This window comes from Gadus macrocephalus, chromosome 5, assembly GCF_031168955.1.
Source record: "Gadus macrocephalus chromosome 5, ASM3116895v1".
NCBI lineage: Eukaryota > Metazoa > Chordata > Actinopteri > Gadiformes > Gadidae > Gadus > Gadus macrocephalus.
The window spans coordinates 14651933-14675585 of record NC_082386.1 but is presented as its reverse complement, the minus strand read 5'-3'; the positions used below and the strand labels follow the sequence as shown (position 1 = coordinate 14675585).

Genomic DNA, 23653 nt, shown 5'->3' with positions numbered 1-23653 from the left:
TCAATAAAAAGATGTAAACAGCAAGCTGAGTACCAAACTATATTTATTGTAGCTATACAGTAGTAAAAGACAACAAATAATGTACAAATCAGTAGAGAAACAAATGAACATGACAAGACCTGTGGGTACAGAACACCAGCCTCCACTGACTTCAGATGTCCACCCCACCCCCCTAAGCAACAGAAGCTCATGCAGCACTCAATGAAGCCTGAGAACAATACTATTGAGGTTATTGGTGGAGCCATCCTCACGCACACACCCCTGGGGAATACTGTTGCTCCATGTCTTGGGAATTCCATTTGTTATAAAATTGGTGATCAGACGTGTGAAAGGCCCGTGAGTAGGTACCCTCATTGTTCTCGCATATGGAGAGATTAGAGAAAACATTTTGGTAGATGTAGGTAATACCAAACGGAATTCCCTGTATGAAGCCACCACCTTTGTTTGGTAATCGTGCTGGTGAATAGGATGCTGCGTGTAAATATCTATAAATCCTCGAAAATCTAATCAAAAAGGTAATGTCAACCCAAAACAGCTACGAAGGGGACAGGGGGTCCAAATGTTTTCAATTTACCCCACCTCTGTGTAAAACCAGAGGTGCTTGTTTTTTTTCAGGAAACTTTGGGAACTGTGCATTGACCCACATCACAACAATGAGAGCAGCCCGGATTCTTCATTTATTCTTGCTGCACTCACATACCAAAGCAGAATAGGCCTGCTTCTCAGTAGAACTATTCTGGTTTGGAATCAAGTGATACCAATATACACCAAAAAAAAAACTCCATGGGAGACAACACATTGCTATACATTATCTTTTTGCATGATTTAGGGTATAACTTCACAATTAGGGTAAATTACCCATTAGTTAATGCTGTGCCAAATATTAACTCACATTTAATTGTTTAATAAGTGTTTGTTTCAACAAAAATAGGATGATTATAGGAATATAGTCATCAACATTAATCCTTAACCCTATGCAACTTCATATTATGGGCTCTTCTAAAGTTATGTATTGGTTAATTAATGTACACTAATTGTAAAGTTTTACCAAATCATGCAATGAGCACCTTTACTTGCAATGAATTAAAATTACACTGCCACGCTCAAAGGGCCATCGGTGACTCCGCAGAACAAAACCAGAATGAAAACAGGAAGCGTCGTTGGTATCTAGCTTTAAACAGAGCTTCCATTGAGTGATGACAGATCATAGACTGGCAGGAAGAAAAAAACAGCAGAACAAAATGTCTGGAACTCCCAATTGACAGCATGACATGTGTAAACCAAGACCCTCTACTCAAAACTATTTGAAGCGTTTTACAGAGGAAGGTTGAAGCGCCGACACGCCATTGACCCCCACGATCACTTGCGTTGACCAATCAAAAGCTGCAATGTGGGTTAAGGAAGTGTTGTGGTGATTGGCCAGCTGAGAGAAAGTCAATAACTTGAGTAAGAGTTCAGTCTTGTCTGTGACAATACAGTGTAGCAAGGCTCCCAATCTGACACAATGAAAGGGCAAAAAAAAAAAAAAAAAAAAATAGAACAACTCAGACATCCTCGGACAGGAAACAATAAAAAATAAAATAATGATAATTGAGAAAAGCTGAAGAGAGCAACCATGTAGAGGGACAGTAAAGGTGGCTGGGGGCAGGGCTTGGAGGTGACCATCACTGCAGTGTGCGTGGCTTAGCAGAGCCCACCTGTCTGCTGCTGGAAAACGTCTATGGTGTCTTCATCTTCCATCTCCAGCTGACCAGAAATAAGAGGAAACGGGGCAATTGGAGTATTTCTGTCAAAACTGACCCAATGATGCATTTTGCAAATAATACAAATGTTCTATTGTGCTCGAATTAATAACTACAGATAAAAGATTTAGACAGATTCATTCATTTCGGGCATCTGAAACTGAAGCGGTATTTGAATGCATACATCATCGGTACAATAGTAAGTCCATGAAAAGTTATTTAGCCATTGATAAGGACTTATTTTCTAACCTGTGATGGTGTGTCTGTCTCGTTGATAGGCTGACCGTCAAACCGGAACCGTATCTGCCTTATTGAGAGACCCTGTGAGAAGAGGGAACGCAACAAAGTCAGAGGCCGGGAGATCTTAACAGGTAAAAATAAACACATTCTGGTAACACGTCAATTTCTCATCAAACCTTGAACCTGGAAAAATAAAGACATCCATGTGCAATCATCGAATACATGATGACAACAAAAAAAAAAAAATCGGTGTTTATTGTCTTGGTGTTCAAATAATCTGAAAATTTAACTAGCATGTCTTGACTCACCTGTCGTTCGCAGTACGCCTTCATTAGTTTGCTGAGGGGTGTGTGCCTCTTAATTTTAAACTGGACTACTGATCCGTCCTGCCCTGCAACCTTCAGGTTGATGTGGTCGTTCTCGGTCTTTACACCCTCCTAGGAAAAAGACAGAGGGGATACTTTAGTTCAAGTTCACACGAATGATAGACAGACACCACAACTGAATCGCACCGGCCGATATGCACATCACAACAAACTGTCTATATACATAGAGCAAGAGGGTGACATCTTTAAGATTATTCTACATTGGTATTCGATTACGTTGTTTTAAATATGGGCACGGCTTCAGAGCAGTGCGTCCCAAAACACTGCAATAATAACTTGCTATATGGTAAATCACATATTGTGCTACTAGCAATGTTAGCTTTAGGCTAATGCGTTAGCGGCATGCCAGAATGGGGGGGATGGGGGGGCATGGACTTCCTTTAGCGTCATACTATAGGCTACAAATGCTAGCAGTTTGTTTTGAAAATGTGTTTTTGGATTAATCACACAAAGGTTCAAAATGCAGCGTGGATGGCGTGGTCCTCTCTATCAATGCGTCACTATTTTTTGTGCTCCGTTGAATGTCGCCTCTGTAGTAGCGGCGTTTTCAGACATTGCGGACAAAGCGTGGTCGACAAAGAAAGCCCCGCAAACCACAATCTCCGTATTACCAACAATTGCGCTAACTATTAAGTAAAGTAAAATAGAAAATGAATTGAACTACCTAGACTTTTGTCTGGGATGCAATATGCAGTCAATTGTAAATTCAAACACTCCATATTATGGTTCCCATTCATTTGCGAAACAAATACTGCGCCGATTCAAAGAAACGTGCAAACCAGGCCATTTTAGACTACACATCTAAAGAATGGTTTAGCATCAACTGATAACAGGCATCCCTCATGTCCCAGGTGTTAACACAAACCTAGTTGTCTCACCTTTGGCTTTTCCTCTGACATCTTGGTTGGATTATTGTAAAATGGCTAAAGGATTACCGGTATTTTAGGCTATATTTGTTTTTCTTGCGCCTCCAACCCTCTCTTCTCCTACAGTGACGGGAACGCGCGTTGACTCTTATTGCTCATTACGATTGGACGTAGAAGAACCACGTGATACGAGAACACGGGCACGAAGAAACTGGAGCGCGCAATAAAGAAACATGCTCGTTCACGCGAAATGATTTTTTTTTATTTAGCACAACCTCCCTCTTACCAAGTTTAGCACAACCTCCCTCTTACCAAGTATTTACTGATTATCACACAATACCCTGAAATTGGCTACAGTTGATATTCCAAAGGGCAGAGTAGCAGGGGTTGTTGTCCCTTCCAGAAGTAGTCAAAAAAAAATAGATTTGAAAAACAAAATGCAGAGGCCCATGTTTAATCTGATGGATAAATAAAATGATCATAGAAGTTGAAATCGTAATTCAATTCTGTAAATGCACTTTCGTTTGGAGATCTCAACCATTAAAAATAGAAATAAAAGGACATTGCAGCGAACAATCTTCAATGAAACTTTATTTGCGGTTACCAGACGAGTGAAGGCGATACAGATAACCAATAAAAACTAATATTTTGCTCAAATTGGATGCTAAAATATGAATTAAAATGACTGTTTATGACGTTTGATTGGTGGATAAATTGTCTCAAGCCTATGCAAAAGGCCTACTATAAACAGATCTTTACTTAAATCAAACTTCAATTACACCATCTGGACATTCACTATTAATAAACATTTTACATTCCGAGTGCAACTATACATATATTAAAACCATAAGGAGGCAAATCTATCCTTATGAACAACTTTACTATCAAACACTTACATACTGTGTTTAGTGGTCGTGAGGCAGACAACAAGTTTAAAGAATTTGCTCTATGATTGAATCCACAGAACACACCAAGAGGATGGTTCGGTGACTCGTATCAATGTCTTCCGAAAAAAATGAGAAAAGACTATGCCGAACACAAGAGACTGTTGGCCAATCGCTAAACCAATGACATATCTTGCTTGTGGTTGTCGTTTCATTGATGATAAGGCTGGAATTAAGTCAGCCGCATTCTTCACAAGTTATGTTCAACTTTGAACCAACTAAGTGGAACCTGGGTTGCAATGATCAAAATAAAATATATACATTACATTAAAAACTTTTGGCTCGGCCAGGCAGTCCAATCTCGTGAGTGTACAACAGTAGTTCAACTTCTCGTAAAGTAATGTAAAATAGTTAAGACATTTATTTTCTCTACAGTTTATTGCTACACATTTAGAGCAGAGGGTCCAATCTCTCAGAGGATGAAGTCAAAGTTCAGCATCTCAAGCAAATCTTGAGTATGGGTTGGCTCCCTTCAGGCCTATGAGGAGAAATCTACATGTCAAGGTGGTCCGTTCACTACATTTGGCAACAAGTTTTTTTAGTTAGTAGTAATACTAGTCAATGTATAATAAATGAATACATAACATCCACCATAACTGAAGGCACAAGAGAAAAGACAACAGCTAAATCATGCGTCTTTTGTTGATATTATATTATGGGCTTTAAGTGCTTTTATGGACAAGAAAGTGAAGAGAGACAGGAAAGGGGGTTGCAAAAGAGATTAAATTACATGTAGCCTAGGACCATAGGTGGGAATCTAATGTTTGTGTGGGGATGAAAAACAAACAGGGTGTGAGAGTGTTTAAGGAGAATGAACTCACCGTATTTATTTCTTATTTCCTCATGTCTCTCCTTCATCTCTGATCTCCTGTTAAAACACCAACAAGGGTGTGTTCAGAAAATGGCAATGACAAAATTCATGACAAACACACCTGCATCTCACAAAACCGGTCAGGGGAGTTGGGACACATTATTCAATGTGTGTGCGTGGGTGTTTCCCACTATTCAAAAAAACGTTTCTTTTGTATTGGCATGTACATTACTGGTAGACATTTGAGGAACAATGCAGCTGTGACAACAATTAAGCTCTGACACAGTCAAAAGCCAAAAACCTCTGCGAAATTTAAACCGTTTGGTCATTGGGTAGAGTTATTACACATTTAAAAATAAAACTATGAAATTCATCAGCCAAATTAAAATCAACATTCGATCCCTCTTTCAACAAATGATCTTATATCAATATTCAATGTTACAAAAAAGCTGACTTGAAGACACGTTATACAAGTAGCTACCGGGGTAGAAGTTATTCTGTGGGTTATTCTGTATACTACATCATTAATAAATCAAATCCTTTCCCCTCACCTTTGATTTTGTTTGGTCTTTGTCTTGTCGGCTTTTCTGTCCATCTTTGCTTCAAAGCTTTTGGATCTAACACAAGACAAGAGGAAGGTTTTTTTTTCCATACTTAAAAAAGAGTTTAAAAATGAGTTTTTAGAGTGCACAGAAAATTTAACCCAGGGTAAAATAAGCCGGGAGTTTATTAAAAAAGACTGTTTTGCAAGTTTGTCCACACAAGTCAATTACCGGCTACAACAAATTATATAATAGAGGCGCCACATTTTCTTAAACATCCGATAATCAAGAGTTGTTGGCGCCTCTATTATATTATTTACAGTAGCCGGTATTCGACTTGTGTGGACCAATAAGGCACAGACTTGGAAAACAGTCATTTTTAATAAACTCCCAATACGCTAACTAAGTTGTTGATGCTTCGTTTTATGTGTAAGGACCCTCATGCTACTTCAGAGGTTTGGTGCTATTTTTAGCAATATTAGTGGTAAATAAATGTTGATTTAGAAGCGTTCACACTGCACCTAGCCAAAAACATGGAAGCCATTTTGGCTGTTACATTGCTCCTGGCATTCGTGGCCAAGCTCTGTACTCGATTATCAACGAAAAAAAGTGTACCTGGGTTCAATTTTCGCCGGAATTACTTTAACCTAGAAAGTGGTTTCATGTACAGTAACCTTACAGTTAAAACAAAAGTATACTCAACCTCACAACAATATTATCTTTCAAGACATAAAAAGGCAAGGAAAGAGAAGGTGACCCTTACCCCCCCCCCACACACACACACACACACACACACACACACACACACACACACACACACACACACACACACACACACACACACACACACACACACACACACACACACACGATAAACCTTAATCTGGCATCTGGTAGTAGACGTAGATGTTACACATAACTATGAAACTCTGACAAATGGAAGGAATTGCCATTTCCTTCAAATAGTGATGAAGGTTTTTTTTAAAAGATGATCCCTCCCTGGCTCCCTTTAAATGAAACCCCAAGCAACAATATCAAGAAATTGGTACTCTTACCTTTGCCCTAGTTTCAGATATTTCACTTTCCCAAGACCTTTGACATTTCAAAGAGTTTAACAAATCCGCAGAGGAATGAGATGCAGCCAATGATAAACTTACCCACAGTTTTGGCACTTGCAACAGCAGAGCAGACAAACGATGAAAGCAAGGATAATGACTGCACCCACCACTGACAAAGTGATAATTAATATCTGGAAGTTCACTGAGTTGGTATAAAAGAAGAGAAAAGGAGAATAGTGAGTGAAATTATGAACAGATAATCTACAAATTGAAAGAAGAACTACATTTTAATATTATTACTCACTACCTTCTTCAGTTGCTTAAAAACAGCATACACACTACCATGTCTACCAAGTCCCTTATAGTCGTTTTCATTTTGTCATAGGTGATATTGTATGACTTATGTAGTGTTTCTCATTGATGGACATTGAATGTATGGATGATTTGTCTACATGAACAGTGTGTGTGTGTGTGTGTGTGTGTGTGTGTGTGTGTGTGTGTGTGTGTGTGTGTGTGTGTGTGTGTGTGTGTGTGTGTGTGTGTGTGTGCTTACTCCAACAGAGACCCCAGCGAGCATCGTTCAATGGGCAAACTGCATGCGGAGGGAGGATGGTACTCACAGGGTAAGTCATACACTTTTCAGATGTGAGACACCACAAACACTGCAGCAGAACACAGGACAAGATTACAAAGCAGTAAAGACAAACACATTGTTGTCGTTAAACGAGGGATATAACATCCAGTTCTACAGGACATTCTGAAAATCCTGTCTCACACACACACACACACACACACACACACACACACACACACACACACACACACACACACACACACACACACACACACACACACACAGAACACACACAGAACACACACAGAACACGTTTAACAAGTGTGGAGGAGGAGGAAATGGCAGGTCTGGGGAAACATCCAATGTATTGTATAAATTGTTTACAGTGGACTGTGGATTAATACGTTTGTGGCACAACATTTAACCTACTAGAGACTCAAATATTTGGTCTTGTTATTCCAAAACAAAAACTTACCGACACATTGGCCAGGCACCCCTCACAGTTCGACGCATTCATAAGTTCACACGCTGTAAGAAGGACATAAGTTCGATCATTAATATGCTTTAAGAAACACTTCGTTGAGTGAGGTTAGGCCTAGTGTCGTTTTACAGCCGTACCGTACGCCACAGACAAACAAACAACAGTCTAGTAAAGTGTGTGTCATAGTAGCAAGGCAGTTTTTGTTCTCACAATGGAGTGTTTTTCAGCTACTGCTCCTAATCCGCTTGGGTGGTAAACCATAGAAACACACCACCACAGCAAACGCAACCGTCTCATTAGTAGACGTTCCTGGTCGAAACTAGTATCATGGACACTTGTGAGTGGGGACATGACACGATACATATCTATTTGATTTCCATTCTTATAATTTTAGCTCAATAGGAGTTTCTTGACACTAAACAGTGCGGCCAGCAGCGAGTTGGAGGAACAGGTTCCTTGTTTCTCCCGCAGGTTTAGTCCCGCATGAACTGAATTCAAAAGAGCCATCCTCCGTGTAATGAAGTCATTATAAGTTAACAAATTGTAGGTAGGCTTACAATCAAAATATTTATACGGAATACTATTTACTTTAGATTTAATTCGAATTGCTTAGCCTACTTGAGAAAGGCTACAACAGCAACACATATGATTATTACAAATTAAATTCCCCAAAGAAAAATATCCACATTTAAAACCAACAAACTGGTTTTGATTCATATTATATTTGTTTTATTGGATTCAATTTGGGCTAATACTTTTACTTACCCATACCCTGGCCGAACGCAATTGTTGATCCAACGAGGAGAAGAAAAACGGGGATGAAACTGCGTAAATCCATGGTATAAAGAGAAACTCTCTAACTTGCAGATTAAGCAATGTTTAGTTAAACAACTACAACTGCTTCGATGTTTTAACTGCTCAAGACGGCACCTCAAGTTTTTCTCCCCAAAGTGAAGATTAGCCTCACCAACCAACTTTCACGCACACGCTCATTGCGCACTAAAGTTGAAGAGGTGTGTGTACGGTAGGGATGTGGGCGCGTCTATTAGGATCATATGATTCCATGCGTCAGCATTTTTCCATGCACACGGTACTTGATTTAGGACCAGGCCTTCCTTTTCTTTCAAAAAGACAAATAGCTAAAGTTCAATAATTTATTATAATTTTGTAAAGCCAGTTACAAATACAAAGAACAACAAACATTTCTCTCTTTCTCTTTTTTCTTCTTAAACAAGCACAACGTTTCACTATGTAATGATAATAATAAGATGAACATGAGTGCCAGGCCCCATCTGGCCGCCTGCGGCTTATATAAGGACCCTGCTGTTATTAAAGTTGCTATTGTACGTAGACTTGCGATCAGAATAGTCAGATATGTGATTTCAGTTCAACAGCATTAACCATAATATAGCCTGATCACACTTCTACAACAAATGGCAACTGTTTTTTAATACTCGGGTGATATAGTGACAAAATATATAATAGGTGGGGGAGACAGACACAGTATCACTATCAGAAAGGTTTTGGCTTATGGATTATCAGACTTCTAAAAATGATCATACTCGTGAAGTCCCTTTTTTTATATTCTAAGGATTTCATCAAATAATTCTGACTCCGCTCTTATTCCATATGGGGAACATATGGGCTTGTGGCACTTCACATAGACCACAATTAATACTGAGCTTGAATACTGTTGGTTTGATCCATTCAGTTGAATGTCTTCCTATTTAAGGGCAAATGTGTTTTGGCTGTAAATTCAAATTTTACTTTGGATTTCAATGGGTGGAAGTGTCAACTCAGCCACACATGAATGGGACATATACAACTTCATAGTCATTTTCCATAACTTCCATAACACTCAATCATTTCATAATTATGACAATTTTTCCCCCTTCCCATCATCAACACCATAACTGCAATACATACAAGTATAAATAAGTACCCCTTTTCCCTCCCTACCTCCTCATACATACTTTTACCCCTTTTTGTTTAAATAACAATCACAACATAACGCTCATTAATATTATTCAGGTGAATTCTCCCATATTCTTCTCTTTTTGTTGTTGCAAACAAACACAATTCTTTGTTCTTCTTCTCCAATTTCCATAGATTGCCATCAGTCCCCGCCCTTTGCCATGACACTATGTACACTCGCTCAATCCCAGCGTCAGTCCCAAAACAATGCACGTTAAAGGGGTGGGGATATACAGCAGAGGAGTGGGAACAACAACAACAGAGAACTTATGGGTGCTGAGAAGGAATCATAGTTTGAATCACAGAAGAAACGAAAACGTCCACATATGGCAGCCTAGATTCAGATGGACATGGATCCTCTTGTGGTTGTATTGCATGGCTTCAATAACGATAACAAGATAATGCTGTAACTCTGACCGGACGATGTGAAACTCTGTACCCACACGAAGGCATACGACCAAGATGGCTGCCGTCTTCTGTGTTTAAAATGTGTGTCACAACACTGTGATAGTGAGACACATCGATGACACAGCCAGCACATAGCATATTGCTGTGTTTTTTTTAAATGTATATAGGTGAATTACTTACTATTTTCCTTTGCATGTACTTTATACAAGAGCGTTCACATTATGTAGTTATAATGGCATCCATTTATATTACAGTGGGTCACCAACATGGATACAACTCTTACAATATGTGTGCGATATACATTACAAAATTATGTTTCAGTTTACAGTATCATACATGTATCGTATGTGTAAATGTGAATATAATAAGATAATGCTTACTGTTTAAGGTAATATGTGGACATACTATATATAGGTATAAATATGAAAAAGAGTACTGTCATACTCTGAATAATGGTATTGTTGTGAATATCATCCGCCATCGGCTTTCATCTATAAAGCATGGCTCATTGCTGTTTCAAACCACAACAAAGGTCTTTATGAAATTCATCAAGGAAGGGCCTCACTCATTTCCCTTCCCCAGTCCTCTATGAAGTGGATCTGCTTAAACTCTTCTCAGAAACTTCAACAGTCACTCCAACCAGTAGTTTGAGGCCACACAGTGGCAATGTTACATGGAGCCACGTCCCCACGACACAGTAAGTGAAGCGTGTCCGTGTGTAGGAAGGGGACATTCAGTGTTATGCATTTAGCCCTCAAATAATACTCCCTGTTGGTTGACTCGTGTCAGACATGATGATGTAGCTGATGTTATGGAGTGAGATTGACTTTTAAAAAATGGGGGACGGGGCTTCCAGGGACATGAATTAACATAGACGAGCAAAGAGAACCCGAGAAGAAAAGCGCAAGCAATAGAAAATTCAGCAATAAAACGTAATAAAGAGTACAAATGGGATGCAAACACTATCAACAAATATATGTGAAGAGAACGAGAGAGAGTGAGAGAGAGAGAGACAGAGCAAGAGTGAAGGGGCTGGGTAGGTGTGGTGAAGCTGAGGGTTGTGGTAGGGCTGGGTAGGTGTGGTGAAGCTGAGGGTTGTGGTAGGGCTGGGTAGGTGTGGTGAAGCTGAGGGTTGTGGTAGGGCTGATAACCCTTAAGCAGGGTTCATTGTGGATCCCGGACAGCGGGACATGAAGGAGGGGTAGATTTTGGGGTCAGAATCATTGTGCTCGTCACTAGTGAGGTTGGTCCAGAAACAAAGCATTACAGCAGAGACATTTGGGGTGTGCTTGAACATCTACATGCAGATACTACAACTGGGATGGGACTCGTGTAGAGGACCTGCCCAAAAATAGCTGTTATTGTTTTTTTTCCATGCTCATTCTTAAATAGACATTGACATATTGTCCACCAAAGTATTGATCATTTATCCAAATATAATCAGTGGCCACAGGGGGGTCGACAGGTGACCTAATTTTCCCACCTTCTTGCACTTTTGAAAAAGACGACTTTCAGTCAATCATGGACTCGAGGATTTGGCAAAACACCAACACACACTATCCTGAGGAGAGCAACATCTGATGCCTCTCTGTGGTGGGGCTTGATGAAGAAACAGAGAGCTTTGATTGGTGGACGACCACTCAGCTCATCCATGCACTGCCGACGCTGGAGACAGACAAGATGCTGCAGCGTTTCTTCACTATCATGTTGATGTAGGCCCTCATGATCTTTGCGACATCCCCAACCTGGAAGGTAAGGGTGGACAGATTAGCACACAGTGATACTCTGCACGTTCTAAACAGACTTCTTTGAGCGGCCTCAAACTACTGTGAGACCTTACCATGGGAGTCTCGAAGAAGATCTCCCTCTCGTCCACAATGATCTTGTAAGTGCAGGGTTGTGGAGCTCCGAAGAAGGTGATCTGTTCATACCGGAAGGTCTCCAGAGGCTTGGGCTCGCCCCTCTTGTACACTGAGACATTGTCTGCACTGACTCCAAGCCACAGTTCATGGGGGTAGCCACCCTCTTTACACTGTGGAGAATTCGAGGTAAGAGAGGTTATTGAGGATGGAGGTGTATGACACATTTTATGGTTCGCCTTGTACTGTTTTCATCCCCCTCCCTGCTAGAGCCCTATCTCTGAACCCCACTATTAGTCCCTGACCTCACCCCCGTCCCTGACTGACACCGGTCTCTGAACCCGCACTGCTGACTGATCAAAGAATTCATATGATCATTTCCGAGATTTTCCAGACCATGTTTTCAGATATTTAAGGAGACGCTAGGTAAATCTCACCAAAGGATTGTTACATCTAGACGGAACATTTTGAATCAAACCTTTTATCTCTGATCTTTGAGTTTTTAACTACATTTCATTGACAGAGGTCAGCCGGGCTGTTTGTGACCCCCGTCGGAAATGTTCCGTGTTCAATCGCATATGTAGCCTACTTGTTGTTGTTGTTGCACAAGATTCCTATCTCCTTCTTGCTCCTAAATAACTCTAACCGAATCCATCCGCTAACGTCTAAATAGTAAACTGTCAAAACCGTCCTCACCTCCACATCAAACAGAGTGGAGCCGTAGCCGGGCCACTCCTTGATGATGCTCATGTAGTTCAGCATGGCCTGGTGCTGTGGCAGGCCCTGAAGACGGGTCCACTTCTCCAGGACGTTGGCCCGGGTGGCCGAGGTCTCCTCCTTCACCCACATCTCCAGCATCTGCTCCTCCTCCACCTGGAACCCAGCCGACACGGTTCAGTCCACCAGGCAGTCAGGGTCATCAATGAGTGGATCAATTAATTAGTGGACCGCTCAGGAAGCCAGTTAAGCTGCTTGTTGCTTAACATGGTGGCAGCAGTGCTGCCAGATTGGGCGGGAAATCTGGTCCAATCTGGCAACACTGGATGGCAGCTGCATCGTCAGCATTTTATCTTCCTTTATTTGAAAAAGGTGCTTGTATGGGTTTTTACAGCTCCATGGGAGGTGATGTTCTGAAGCAACACTGAAGACGACATTAACAACGTCCGACTTTGTTACACCATGTGGCTGTACAACTACAACAGAGCACATGCCCTGTCAACTTTGACTGGCGTGCGAGCCGGTTTGAGCGCAGCTCGCACGATATCGCCGAAGCCTTATCTACCAGCCAGCACTGCAAACAGTCTCACACAATGGCTTCACTCCAGCCAGTGCGTGTCTCAAAGCTACATTCATGGGTCAGCATGGCGACGCCCTCTCCGTCTGTTGTCCTGTGAGACAAATCAACACAGTAATACCCTCAGACAGTCCTCGGCTCCATACCTTCTGTTTCTTCAGCGAGCCCGTTTTGAAGCTTCTCCTCAGGGTGCCGTCCAGGAAGCTGGGGGTCCTACGCTTCTCAGGGGCCCCTCCTACAGTCCCCTGGATCCCGGCCACCCCCTTCCCATCCCCCAGCCCTGCCCCTGCGGCCCCCGCGGCTCCCGGCCCGGCCCCTGTCCCCGGCTTGGTGGAGTGCATGATGCGGTGGCGGAGACGCGCGATCGGATAGACGTTGCCCAGGCTCCATCCCGCCCTGCCGGCGCCGTCGCCTTGGAGATACTGAAGCCGCAAAGCCGCCAGGTTCTGCAGATTCTCCTCCGAGGCCGGGAAATGGCCGCTGATCAAAGACTCATGGGCCTAACAGAGAGACAGGGGGATTAAGGGAGAGCTAGACACACAGACCATCCAAAATACAACGTCAAAGCTCTTGCTTTAACAATGACAATACAAAACCTTTGGTGTCGTGTTCAGGTGAGCTCACCTGCTCAAACATGAAAGCGAACTCCACTCCTTCTTTAGGCATGCTCTCTACATCCAGGAAGCAATAGAGCTTGAAGTAGAGCCTCCACTCTCCCTCCTCATCTTCCTCGTCACTTCCTGCCAGTCTAAAAATAGGCACACAGAGCGGACAAAAACACTGTTGTGAAAGCGTGACTGCCTATGAGATGATATCAATCAATAAGCAAAACAGGTATGCAAATAGGATTTAAAGGAATTGGGATGTGGTATCATTGTGTCTAACCGCTGAAGCATGAGTAACAGCTGATAATAAAAGGGTTATTTGAGCCTGTACTTTTCAAACTTGGCGAGGACATCCGCAACAATGACCCTGCTCTCCAGAGCTCGGTCGGTGCACTGATTGTGTTCAAACAGGGAGAAGAGGTTTCTGCTTTCCTCTATGGCAAGGCCGCGGATCAGCTTTTCCACCACCTTAACATAGACGAGAAACTCTTATCCAATGGGCAACTTAAAAAACTTTGAATATAACCACATTTTCCTGGTGTGTGTGATGTGTGTGTGTGTGTGTGTGTGTGTGTGTGTGTGTGTGTGTGTGTGTGTGTGTGTGTGTGTGTGTGTGTGTGTGTGTGTGTGTGTGTGTGTGTGTGTGTCTGTGTGTGTGTGTGAGCGTGTCTGTGGGTGAGCATGTGTGTGTGCATGTCCATCTGTGTGTTTCTGTGTGTGTCTGTGCATGTCCATGTGTGTGTGTGTGTGTGTGTGTGTGTGTGTGTGAGCATATGCGTGTGTGCATGTGTGTTTATGTGTTTTATGTGTTTTATGTACGCGTGCGCACCTGTCCAGCCGTTGTGTGTGAGTTAATGGAGATCTTGCAGGAGCCTCCTCCGTGGCAGTAGACGGTGGTGCTCATCTCCTGCCTCACCAGCAGGGCGGCGATCTCCTCCTGCGAGGGGACGAACTCACGAGTCTTGGTCTTCTTCAGGGACTCCCCGATGAAAGTAGCGTAGCGCTCGATCTCAGTGCCTGGGTAACGTTCACGTACCCTGAATCATCAACACAAACATTCAGAGGGTTAAAGGGACTATGTGTAGGATTTTGTGGCAATCTCTATTCATGTGAATAAATATCTGTTAAGTCACTATCAATGGCAGAATGAGTTAACACAGTTTACTTTGCATTTGCATTATTATGAATGTTACGAAATGGGTGTCGTTGGAGACACTGTTTGGCACTCTGCCAAAAAATGTCTTCCCGGTTATCTTAAAAATTAGACCCACCCCTACATCTCTTTTAAGTAGGACAGCCTATGGGCTGATTTCTATTGTAATATACGTTTTTCCGGGAAATTGTGAAGGAGTCTGATCAAGGATAATGGATTTAGACCCATGGCATTCAAGATCAAGTAGGGACAGCTGACCTAGTGTTGGAACCCAGAAACTTTGGGCTGTAATTCACGACTAACACCTAGACAATCAGGCCTCATAGTGCTAGACATGCTCACATGTACCTCTTTAGGTGGAAGCGCAGGTATCTGAGAATACCTCGGCTGGGCAAGAAGGTGCAGCTCATGCAGGTGAGAAGATGCCAGTGTGCCCTATTGGCTTGGATGTTATCCTGAGGTACGTGGTTGGTCTGCTTGATCACCTGTGCATACACCTTCAAAGAAAAATAACTGTTAGAGAGCTAGTGAACCCAAAAACATTTTGTTGCTTTAAACTTGGTAATATGTCATCGTAATCTGTGCCATTTTATCAGTGTTACTAAAATAAGACTGTCATTTAGAGAAAACAGTATATAGCCAAAAGTATAATGTTATTTCATATACAACATAGTTCATTTTGCCGCTCATACACAACAACGGTACTGAAAAAGTATCAGACATTTGGCGTGGGTCGTAACAAGCCCCCCTCAACAAATTTTTCCTTATTTTCTGACATTTTTTTTAAATATCGTAGTGTTCAAATCAGACACTCAGACACTGTAAGTAAGAGGGGATGGGCATGGGATTGGGATTTTCACTGTTTGTAATTAACATTCCTATTTTAAACAATGGTTGATAGGGAAGATGAAGGTTTATTTTTTATGGTCTGACAACTAATGAACATATATAAGTAAAATCAACAGGAGCTTTTAATTTGTAGGACAAACTATAGCATTACCTCATCGGTGAGCGGCCGCAGGTCCTGGCAGGTCTGCAGGATGCCCTGGATGATGGCCACGGTGTCCCCCAGGGTCTCCATCTCCTGCAGGGAGTTGAACACCCGCACCGCCTCGTCCTGGAGGCTGGCGTATCCCAGCTTCCTCTGGACTGCACAACGCAATACAACAAACACACACACACACACGTTTTGGGTCAAATGATGATGGCATTGACATAGATTTGCGATTGTTTCAATAACTAATCTACGATCTTCGCCATTGACTGTCCTTATGTTTAACAGCTGATCAGCAGAGCTGTAGGGGGTGGGGTGGGGGGGTGGAGGGGGTGGAGGGGGTGTACTCACGGAACGGGACCTCTCCGTAGGGCAGGGGCAGCAGTGGGGAGTGCAGGGGGTGCTGGGTGTACCTCAGGATCGGGTTCCTCCGATACATCTGCTCCACCAGATCTTGGTTCACGCTGTTTTCCTGGAAGCACACAGATTTAAATTCAGTTGAGATTTGTTTGCATGTTATTATGAAATGTGACATTATTTAACGTCAGAACTTGAACAAACTACCGCATTTGAGATGACGGTATATGTGTGTTTGTGTGTGAGTGTGTGTGTATGTTTGTGCATGTGTATAGGTGATCAGACCAATGTGTGTGTGCGTGAGTGAGTGCTGGCATGTGTGTGTGTGTGTGTGTGTTTATGTTTATATGTGTTATATGTGTGTGTGTGTGTGTGTGTGTGTGTGTGTTACCCTGATGTCTCTGATGAGCTGCAGAGTGGGGGTCTCGATAGGGGTCTTGCTGTCTATGACTCCCTGTAGGGCTGCTGTCCATCTGATGGCATCGTTCAAGATCTTGGTGTACAGGCGGTACGAGTGCTTTCTGCCGTGCACCACGATGTTCCAGTAGCCTGCACACGCACAGACATACACCAATACTGAGCTCCTTCACCTGCTTCATTTCATCCATAATATCCTCATTTAATAAATAATATAATGACACAATTACAAATATATACAGTATATATCTTAAATGAATCCATTTTATGTTCCCATGTGCTTGTAGCCAAATGATCGTATGTGTGTGTATATATGTGAGGGTCTCTTCCCCTATCTGTCTCTCTCTGCACTCACCTGTCTCTCTCTATTACGTTTACAATTAGGGCATTTAGCCAACGCTTTTATCCAAAGCGACTTACAGTCGGTTAATACAGATCATTGACACATCAACGGCAGAGTCAACCATGCAAGGCAACAGCCAGCTCGTCAGGAGCAGTTAGGGTTAAGTGTCTTGCTCAGGGACACATCAACACTCAGCTAGGAGGAGCTGGAGATCAAACTAGCAACCTTTCGGTTACAAGACAACTGCTCTTCCTCCTGAGCTAAGCCGACCCCCTCGCTATGTCCCTCTCTCTGCACCCACCCGTATTTCTCTATGTCTCTCTCTCTGCACTCACCTGTCTCTCTCTCTGTCTCTCTCTCTGCACTCACCCGTCTCTCTCTATGTCTCTCTCTCTGCACTCACCTGTCACTCTCTCTGTGTCTCTCTCTCTGCACTCACCCGTCTCTCTCTATGTCTCTCTCTCTGCACTCACCTGTCTCTCTCTCTGTCTCTCTCTCTGCACTCACCCGTCTCTCTCTATGTCTCTCTCTCTGCACTCACCCGTCACTCTCTCTATGTGTCTCTCTCTCAGCACTCACCTGTCTCTCGGTGTACTCTCTCGTCCGGCTGTACAACGGAGCAGAGGGAGTTCAGCACCAGGGTTCCCATCTTGGAGGAGTTACGTTCAGAGCTCTTGTAGTAGTCCAGGGAATTGTGGGTGAGCACGAACCAGCGCTTCTTCAGCTTCAGGGAGGTGCTCTTGGCGTTCGTCTTCATCTCCTTCTGCAGCCAGCCTGCAGGGTAAGGGGGGGATAGGAGAAGTTTCATGTTAACTTAACTACATTTATCAGTTTGACTTTATGTATGATGTGCCTTAAAGTGGTCTACAAATTATTTCTGTCTATTATAAGGATGTGATCAAATGAAGGAAATTCCCATTTTGTCCAATAGAGCGGCAATTCTCTTTGAATATTTAATCCAATGCCATGCTAATGCTGTTATGTACACCATTAATGCTCCCTCATTGGTTTATAAAAAACTCAAACACTGAAAACCTCTCAAGCTAAAGAACAATTGTGTGAATTGATATTGTGCTTATTTGTAGCCAATGCGAAAAAACACACATTAGTTATTTCAATTACGACACACACACACACACACACACACACACACACACACACACACACAAACACAAACACACACACACACGCACACACACACACACACACACACACACACACACACACACACACACACAAGACCACTCAAGGTGCCCCCGACTCCTCCTCCTCCACCTCCTCCCTACCCCGGACCAGGAACTCCTGGCCGTCGACTTTGGCGTCTCCTTTGGGTTTCTGCAGCAGGCTGATCCAGTGGTGCATCTCCTCGGCCGTGTCCGTGTTGCAGTGGATCACGCGGTTCGCGGTGATGATCACGAAGGAGTTGGGACTGTGGACGATAGAAACACAAGGCCTGGCCGTGAGTCCTCGTCTTTGATTCGGACATTACTGTACCCACTGACTTCACGCTGTTGTTATTATAAAATGTTGTTGTACCGATCAGGGTTGTCCGACGCACACACAGAGTCCACCAGACCCACGTCAAGGGTGCCCTAGAAGAAGAACGCGAATGCATCTAATTAACATGTGCACTGTCTAGATGACTGTCTAAATATAACAGTATTGGACGATATAACTTGCTGTGCAGTTAAGGACACTGCTCAACATAGCTGCTAAGTAATTCATGCATGATATTGATGTAGATGTAATAAATGTGTTAATAAGGATTAATATGAATAAAATATGCAAAGATATATATGAAATCGACATATGTATATAAATATAATGGACAATTATAACTAGATGTTCTGATGTTTTTACGGTTTTGAAGGTGGAAAGATGGTGAGATACTGACCACAGCATTCTTTGGGTTGGCTTGCTCATGGGACATGTCAAGCAGCTGCTCTGGAGTGCACACTCGCACCTTACTGAGCACATTGAACCATCCACTGCAGAGAGAGAGACATAGAGAGACAGAGAGAGAGAGAGAGAGAGAGAAATAATGAGTTAGATTGAATAATCTTCGGGTGTAAAGTAAAGTCGTGTAATAATAATAATAAATACAATTTATATAGCGCTTAATATGGTACTCTAAGACGCTTTACATATTGCCCTATCAAAACTATGTAAAACAGACTAGGAATAAAAGAAAAACAGAGGTTAAACATGAAGAATAAGGTGGGAGTTAGGTGGGGAAGGCTAGTGTGAAAAAGGTATGATTTCATTGTTGAAATCAACGAACTGAGGATCGGTGGGTCGCATGTTGCGGGTGTGCAGGCCAGAAATGATCTGGGGCCAATTGAAGTCGGGACGTCCCAGGATGGCAGGACACCTTCTGAATATGAATGCACTGCGTTCTATAGTCGGAGGTGAATAGTGGAAAATGAATTTCTCAAAGCACAATGAATAATTTTTATATTGTTGGAACTACATGTATTCATTGAAAGTCACAGGATATATTAAGCTAGCGTGAGTGAGCGCTGATGCACGGAGCTGAGTGGAGAGTGATATCCCGGATTGTGTGTGACGCCCGTGTTGTTTTGTCTCCTTTTGAAAGTATAAACCTCCAGTACTCTTCTCTTTCCTTACCCTGCGTCCTCTGGGGACTCAGCGAACACCTGGTAGGTCCGCTCCTCTGTCACGATGTTCAGCGCGTTCTCCTTCTCGTGGTTGTCCACGATCTCCCTGTTGAACCACGGGGTCACTGCTCATCAGCTGGGGTGCATTTGTGTTATCATACATTTTATTGCAATGCAGAACAAGGGTTGGACAACGTAGGGTCTGAAACATCAAACTTATTCAGTATTAGTTAATATATATGATTACATTATGTATCTCATTCATAAGAAGGCTCTTACTTTGCAGCCCGAATGTCGATAGTCCCCTTCAGCTTCTCCTCGCTGTCGTTCTCAAAGTACATCAGCTTGCTGTCCCTCAGTACGAACCAACGCATCTTCCAGTTCCTGGGACAGAAGCAGAAGTTGTTACAACCATTCAATGGATCATCATATGGGGTTCCTGTGAGGTAGGACATTTCACACACACAGACACACACACACACACACACAGATTGAAATAATTGTTCATTGCTTGTCTTTATGAATATTTTTAATCATTGTTAACAAAGTAGAGGAAGGCCCAGAAGAAAAAACCTCAGGGCTGGAGTGGAGGCCTACTGTCCTGCTCAAAGGCACGTTGGTGGAGATTGACCCGCATTGACTGCATAAAGGAATTGTTATGGGAACAAGGCTATCACCACGCGTGCGACTTGATGCTTGTTTATTGTAAACCATTCAAACTATGGAACAACAAGCCATGTTTGGTTGCCTCAGGCATACCTTTATGTCGGTGACCACACTACAAACACCAACTGTTTAATGAGTTTGTTTCCCCAAGAGGAAAAACAAATCAGCCCGAAGCGCTCACGACCCGAATGTATTCATTCCTCAACACAAAAATGAAAGAAAAGGAAAAAGTGAGAAAGAAGATTGTTCTTTGATGTTTTCCATCAAAGGTGCTGTAGGTGAGTTTGAAGAGCTATTGCCTGAATGTCATCTCATTAAAAATAGCCTAGCGATGTGTCAGCTATAATCTATTTATATATACAATATTTTTTTGGGGGATGACTGCTCGTGCCTCGGTCTCAATTTCGATTTTTTGGGATTTTGAATCAAAATCCTGCTCTCTTCTGTTCTCCTCTGACCTTGGTACAACTCTGGAATCTCAGCCACAGCAGCTCATACCAATAACAAACCAAAAACAACCGAGCATGCAGCGGTGGACTTGGCATGCTGGCTGTGGCCAGTAACTACTACAACAACCTGCGTGAGAGAGTGGACAGGCCCCCTCCCTTCTTGTACAGCCAGCCGGACTTCAGGGACTCCTGCTTGGAGCGGAACCACATGAAGGTCTCGTCCTTCAGCACGCACCAGCGCCTCCTCCAGGGGATCATCAGACCGGCTGGGGAGGAAGAGGAAGAGGAAGCTCTGCAAAGGGGTCTACCTTCTGGCCTGTGCTTACAAGGAGCAATCTGTGGTTTGGGTGAACTACAAACAGCATCTCATCTCGTCATGACTCAATTCACCATTGTTTTTCTGCAATTCATTTGATAATTATAAATGCCTTATAATTGATTAATTTATAAGGCACCTTTTGCCTTTTGTGTTCCTTTTCTCCTTTCCCCATTGGATGTCTTTGGGGGGGGGGGGGGGGGGGGGTTCATTGGCCCTTATGATCACTTTCAACTAGGCAGCGCTGTTAGAATCTGGCCTCATGGGACACCGGGGACACCAGTGACTAAACAGAGGATGCAGGACGGGTTACCCTTCATGTAGAGGTAGCTGTGGAAGTAGGGCGGTCCGTTCCCGTTGAGGATGCTGACCCGGTGGCCGACGCCCACCTCCTCATCGGTGTCCAGTAGGCCGTCGTGCTCGTCATCGCTGTCCCCGTACTGGAGGGAAGAAAGATTGACCGGAAGACTTGTTTTAATTTCCTTGAGTTAAATTAAGACAAACTCATGATAGTGACATCATTTCCACGGATGGAAGGCCATTTTAAAAAATCCCTCAAACCCTCAACCTTTTTAAGCAATCATACAATAATAACAAACAGATAACCACAAGATAGAGAATAGAACACCACTACCTAAACATTTCCGTGTGTGAGGTAGATGCTTGTGTTTGCGTGTGAGGAAGATGCGTGTTTGCGTGAGGTAGATGCGTGCGGGCATGAGGTAAATGTGTGTGTGTGTGTGTGTGTGTGTGCGAGGTAGATGCTTGTGACGAAGATCTGTGTGTGCGTGTGAGGTAGATGCGTGTGCGCGTGTGCGAGGGAGACGCGGGCGTGTGCGTTCCTCACCGAGTCGGAGCTGCCGCGGTGCGACTCTGCGCTGGCGTTGGTGCACGTCGACTTCCTGGGGTGCTCCTCCTCCTCCGCGGGGGCCGCGCTGCCCCGGTTGCTCCCGGAGACGGAGCCGTCGTCGCCGGCGTTCACCGAGCCGTCCTCCTCCTCCTGGTCGTAGTCCGACTCGGTGTCGGCGGGCATGCTGTAGATAGGCTCCTCCCCGTCGCCCAGGCTCTCCACCATGCTCACCTTCCTCCCCTCCTCCGCTTTTCCCGCCTCTTTCTTCTCGCCGTCCGCCTTGGTCGGGGGCGCCGTCGACGGCGGTAGAGGAGGAGGAGGTGGAGGAGGAGGGGTTGGAGGAGGTGGAGGAGGAGGTGCCGGAACGCCCGACCCGTCTCCCGGGGGCGGGGGCGCGGGCGGGGGAGGGGGGGCGCCGGCCGGGCTCGGCGCCGCTACGCCGTCGGCGGCGGGGGGAGGGGCGGAGGCGAGGGTTCCCTCGGCGAAGGCAGGCGGAGGAGGGGGAAGCTGGGCGAGGATCTCCACGTCAAGGGGGGCGTCGCTCTCAGCCGGAGGCGGGAAGTCCGGGAGGGGGATGCACTCCTCCTCGGCGTGGAAGCCCTCGTCCACTTCCTCCTCTTTGGGCGTGGCCGTGGCGGGGCCCGCCCCCCCTGGCGCCGGCTTCACCTGCGGGACACGGAGGATGGACGGAGGTGTGGTCGGTCAGAGATGTATTCAAAAGATACTATCCGGAAGAAATGAGTCGTTCCCATAAGTATAACACGTGCTTCTTTATAAAACATGACATCACCAGGTGGATGTCCCCGGAGAGTGTGACAGACAAACACCGTGTGTGGTTTCTTGGCTGTTATGCCTCCTGTTCTGTAGCTGGAAGGATATTTGATCGGCTTATATCAGTGATTACTTATTGAATTTAACAAGACTCTAGAGACAGACAATCAATCAATCAGTCAGCCATCTAACCAGACAGACAGACAGACAGTCAATCAGCCAGCCATCTAGCCAGACAGACAGACAGACAGACAGACAGACAGACAGACAGTCATCTAGCCAGACAGACAGACAGATAGAGAGACAGACAGACAGACAGACAGACAGACAGACAGACAGACAGACAGACAGACAGACAGACAGACAGACAGTCATCTAGCCAGACAGACAGACAGATAGAGAGACAGACAGACAGACAGACAGACAGACAGACAGACAGACAGACAGACAGACAGACAGATCACCTCTGCTTCAGGCGCCTTGGGCTCGGCGTCCACCAGGGCGGGGTCCAGACCCCCGAAGTTGAGGAGGTCGATGAGCTCGGTGGCCTTGCGGGACGCCTCCTTCTTCATGCGCTTGATCTCGGCGTCGCGGCGCAGCTGCAGCTCCTGCTTGGAGGACTCGCACAGCAGGGACACGCCGTCCTCCCGCTTCCTCTGCAGCCGCTCGATCTCCCGCTCCAGCTTCAGAATCTCCTCCATCTGACGGGTCTCCACCTGGGAGGGGAGGTGGGTTAATGAACAACGCAAACACTGAAAACCTCTCAAGGCGAAGAACAATTGTGTGAATTGATGGGCTTATTTGTAGCCAATGCAAAAACACCCATACTTATTTGATTTACGACACACACACACAGAAACACACGCACACACACACAAGCTAACACACACACACAACATGGACACACTGTGTCCATGGGGAGGGAAATAGAGCTG

General features: G+C 44.3%; 3 protein-coding genes across 3 annotated transcripts in view; all 3 read right to left on the bottom strand.

Annotated features, from left to right (window-relative positions):
* Positions 1-25: 25 nt before the first annotated feature.
* sumo3a (small ubiquitin like modifier 3a) lies at positions 26-3405 on the bottom strand. Its single transcript, XM_060052651.1, has 4 exons — positions 3247-3405; positions 2291-2419; positions 1992-2063; positions 26-1746 (listed from the first exon to the last, which is right to left on the bottom strand). Exons 1-4 carry the CDS (start codon positions 3265-3267, stop codon positions 1684-1686), a joined length of 285 nt encoding a protein of 94 aa, XP_059908634.1. The 5' UTR covers positions 3268-3405; the 3' UTR covers positions 26-1683.
* Positions 3406-3808: 403 nt separating this feature from the next.
* Positions 3809-8709, bottom strand: pttg1ipa (PTTG1 interacting protein a). The gene is made up of 7 exons (XM_060052645.1): positions 8410-8709; positions 7639-7691; positions 7143-7251; positions 6689-6791; positions 5541-5606; positions 5000-5046; positions 3809-4656 (listed from the first exon to the last, which is right to left on the bottom strand). Exons 1-7 carry the CDS (start codon positions 8480-8482, stop codon positions 4619-4621), a joined length of 489 nt encoding a protein of 162 aa, XP_059908628.1. The 5' UTR covers positions 8483-8709; the 3' UTR covers positions 3809-4618.
* Positions 8710-8784: 75 nt separating this feature from the next.
* The window catches only part of myo10l1 (myosin X, like 1), a 35412-nt gene continuing 20543 nt past the window's right edge, over positions 8785-23653 (bottom strand). Inside the window, exons 22-42 of the mRNA XM_060052631.1 lie at positions 23183-23434; positions 21945-22613; positions 21411-21537; positions 20909-21047; positions 19946-20050; positions 19677-19772; positions 18943-19036; positions 18585-18640; positions 18335-18477; positions 17628-17822; positions 16680-16837; positions 16283-16403; positions 15938-16086; positions 15286-15434; positions 14614-14821; positions 14116-14252; positions 13804-13927; positions 13326-13679; positions 12582-12758; positions 11867-12058; positions 8785-11771 (exon numbers count right to left, since the gene is read on the bottom strand). Of these exons, the coding sequence (XP_059908614.1) occupies positions 11667-11771; positions 11867-12058; positions 12582-12758; positions 13326-13679; positions 13804-13927; positions 14116-14252; positions 14614-14821; positions 15286-15434; positions 15938-16086; positions 16283-16403; positions 16680-16837; positions 17628-17822; positions 18335-18477; positions 18585-18640; positions 18943-19036; positions 19677-19772; positions 19946-20050; positions 20909-21047; positions 21411-21537; positions 21945-22613; positions 23183-23434 (3750 nt within the window). The 3' untranslated portion in view covers positions 8785-11666. The remainder of the gene's footprint in view (positions 11772-11866; positions 12059-12581; positions 12759-13325; positions 13680-13803; positions 13928-14115; positions 14253-14613; positions 14822-15285; positions 15435-15937; positions 16087-16282; positions 16404-16679; positions 16838-17627; positions 17823-18334; positions 18478-18584; positions 18641-18942; positions 19037-19676; positions 19773-19945; positions 20051-20908; positions 21048-21410; positions 21538-21944; positions 22614-23182; positions 23435-23653) is intronic.

Coding starts and splice junctions, on each gene's coding strand:
- pttg1ipa (XM_060052645.1), bottom strand. CDS start 8,482: ATGGATTTACGCAGTTTCATCCCCGTTTTTCTTCTCCTCGTTGGATCA. Junction 7,692..8,409: donor TGCGTTCGGCCAGGGTATGG/GTAAGTAAAAGT, acceptor TCCTTCTTACAG/CGTGTGAACTTATGAATGCG. Junction 6,792..7,142: donor TCGCTGGGGTCTCTGTTGGA/GTAAGCACACAC, acceptor ATACCAACTCAG/TGAACTTCCAGATATTAATT.
- sumo3a (XM_060052651.1), bottom strand. CDS start 3,267: ATGTCAGAGGAAAAGCCAAAG. Junction 2,420..3,246: donor TGTCAGAGGAAAAGCCAAAG/GTGAGACAACTA, acceptor TCTTTTTCCTAG/GAGGGTGTAAAGACCGAGAA. Junction 2,064..2,290: donor AGGCGTACTGCGAACGACAG/GTGAGTCAAGAC, acceptor CTCTTCTCACAG/GGTCTCTCAATAAGGCAGAT.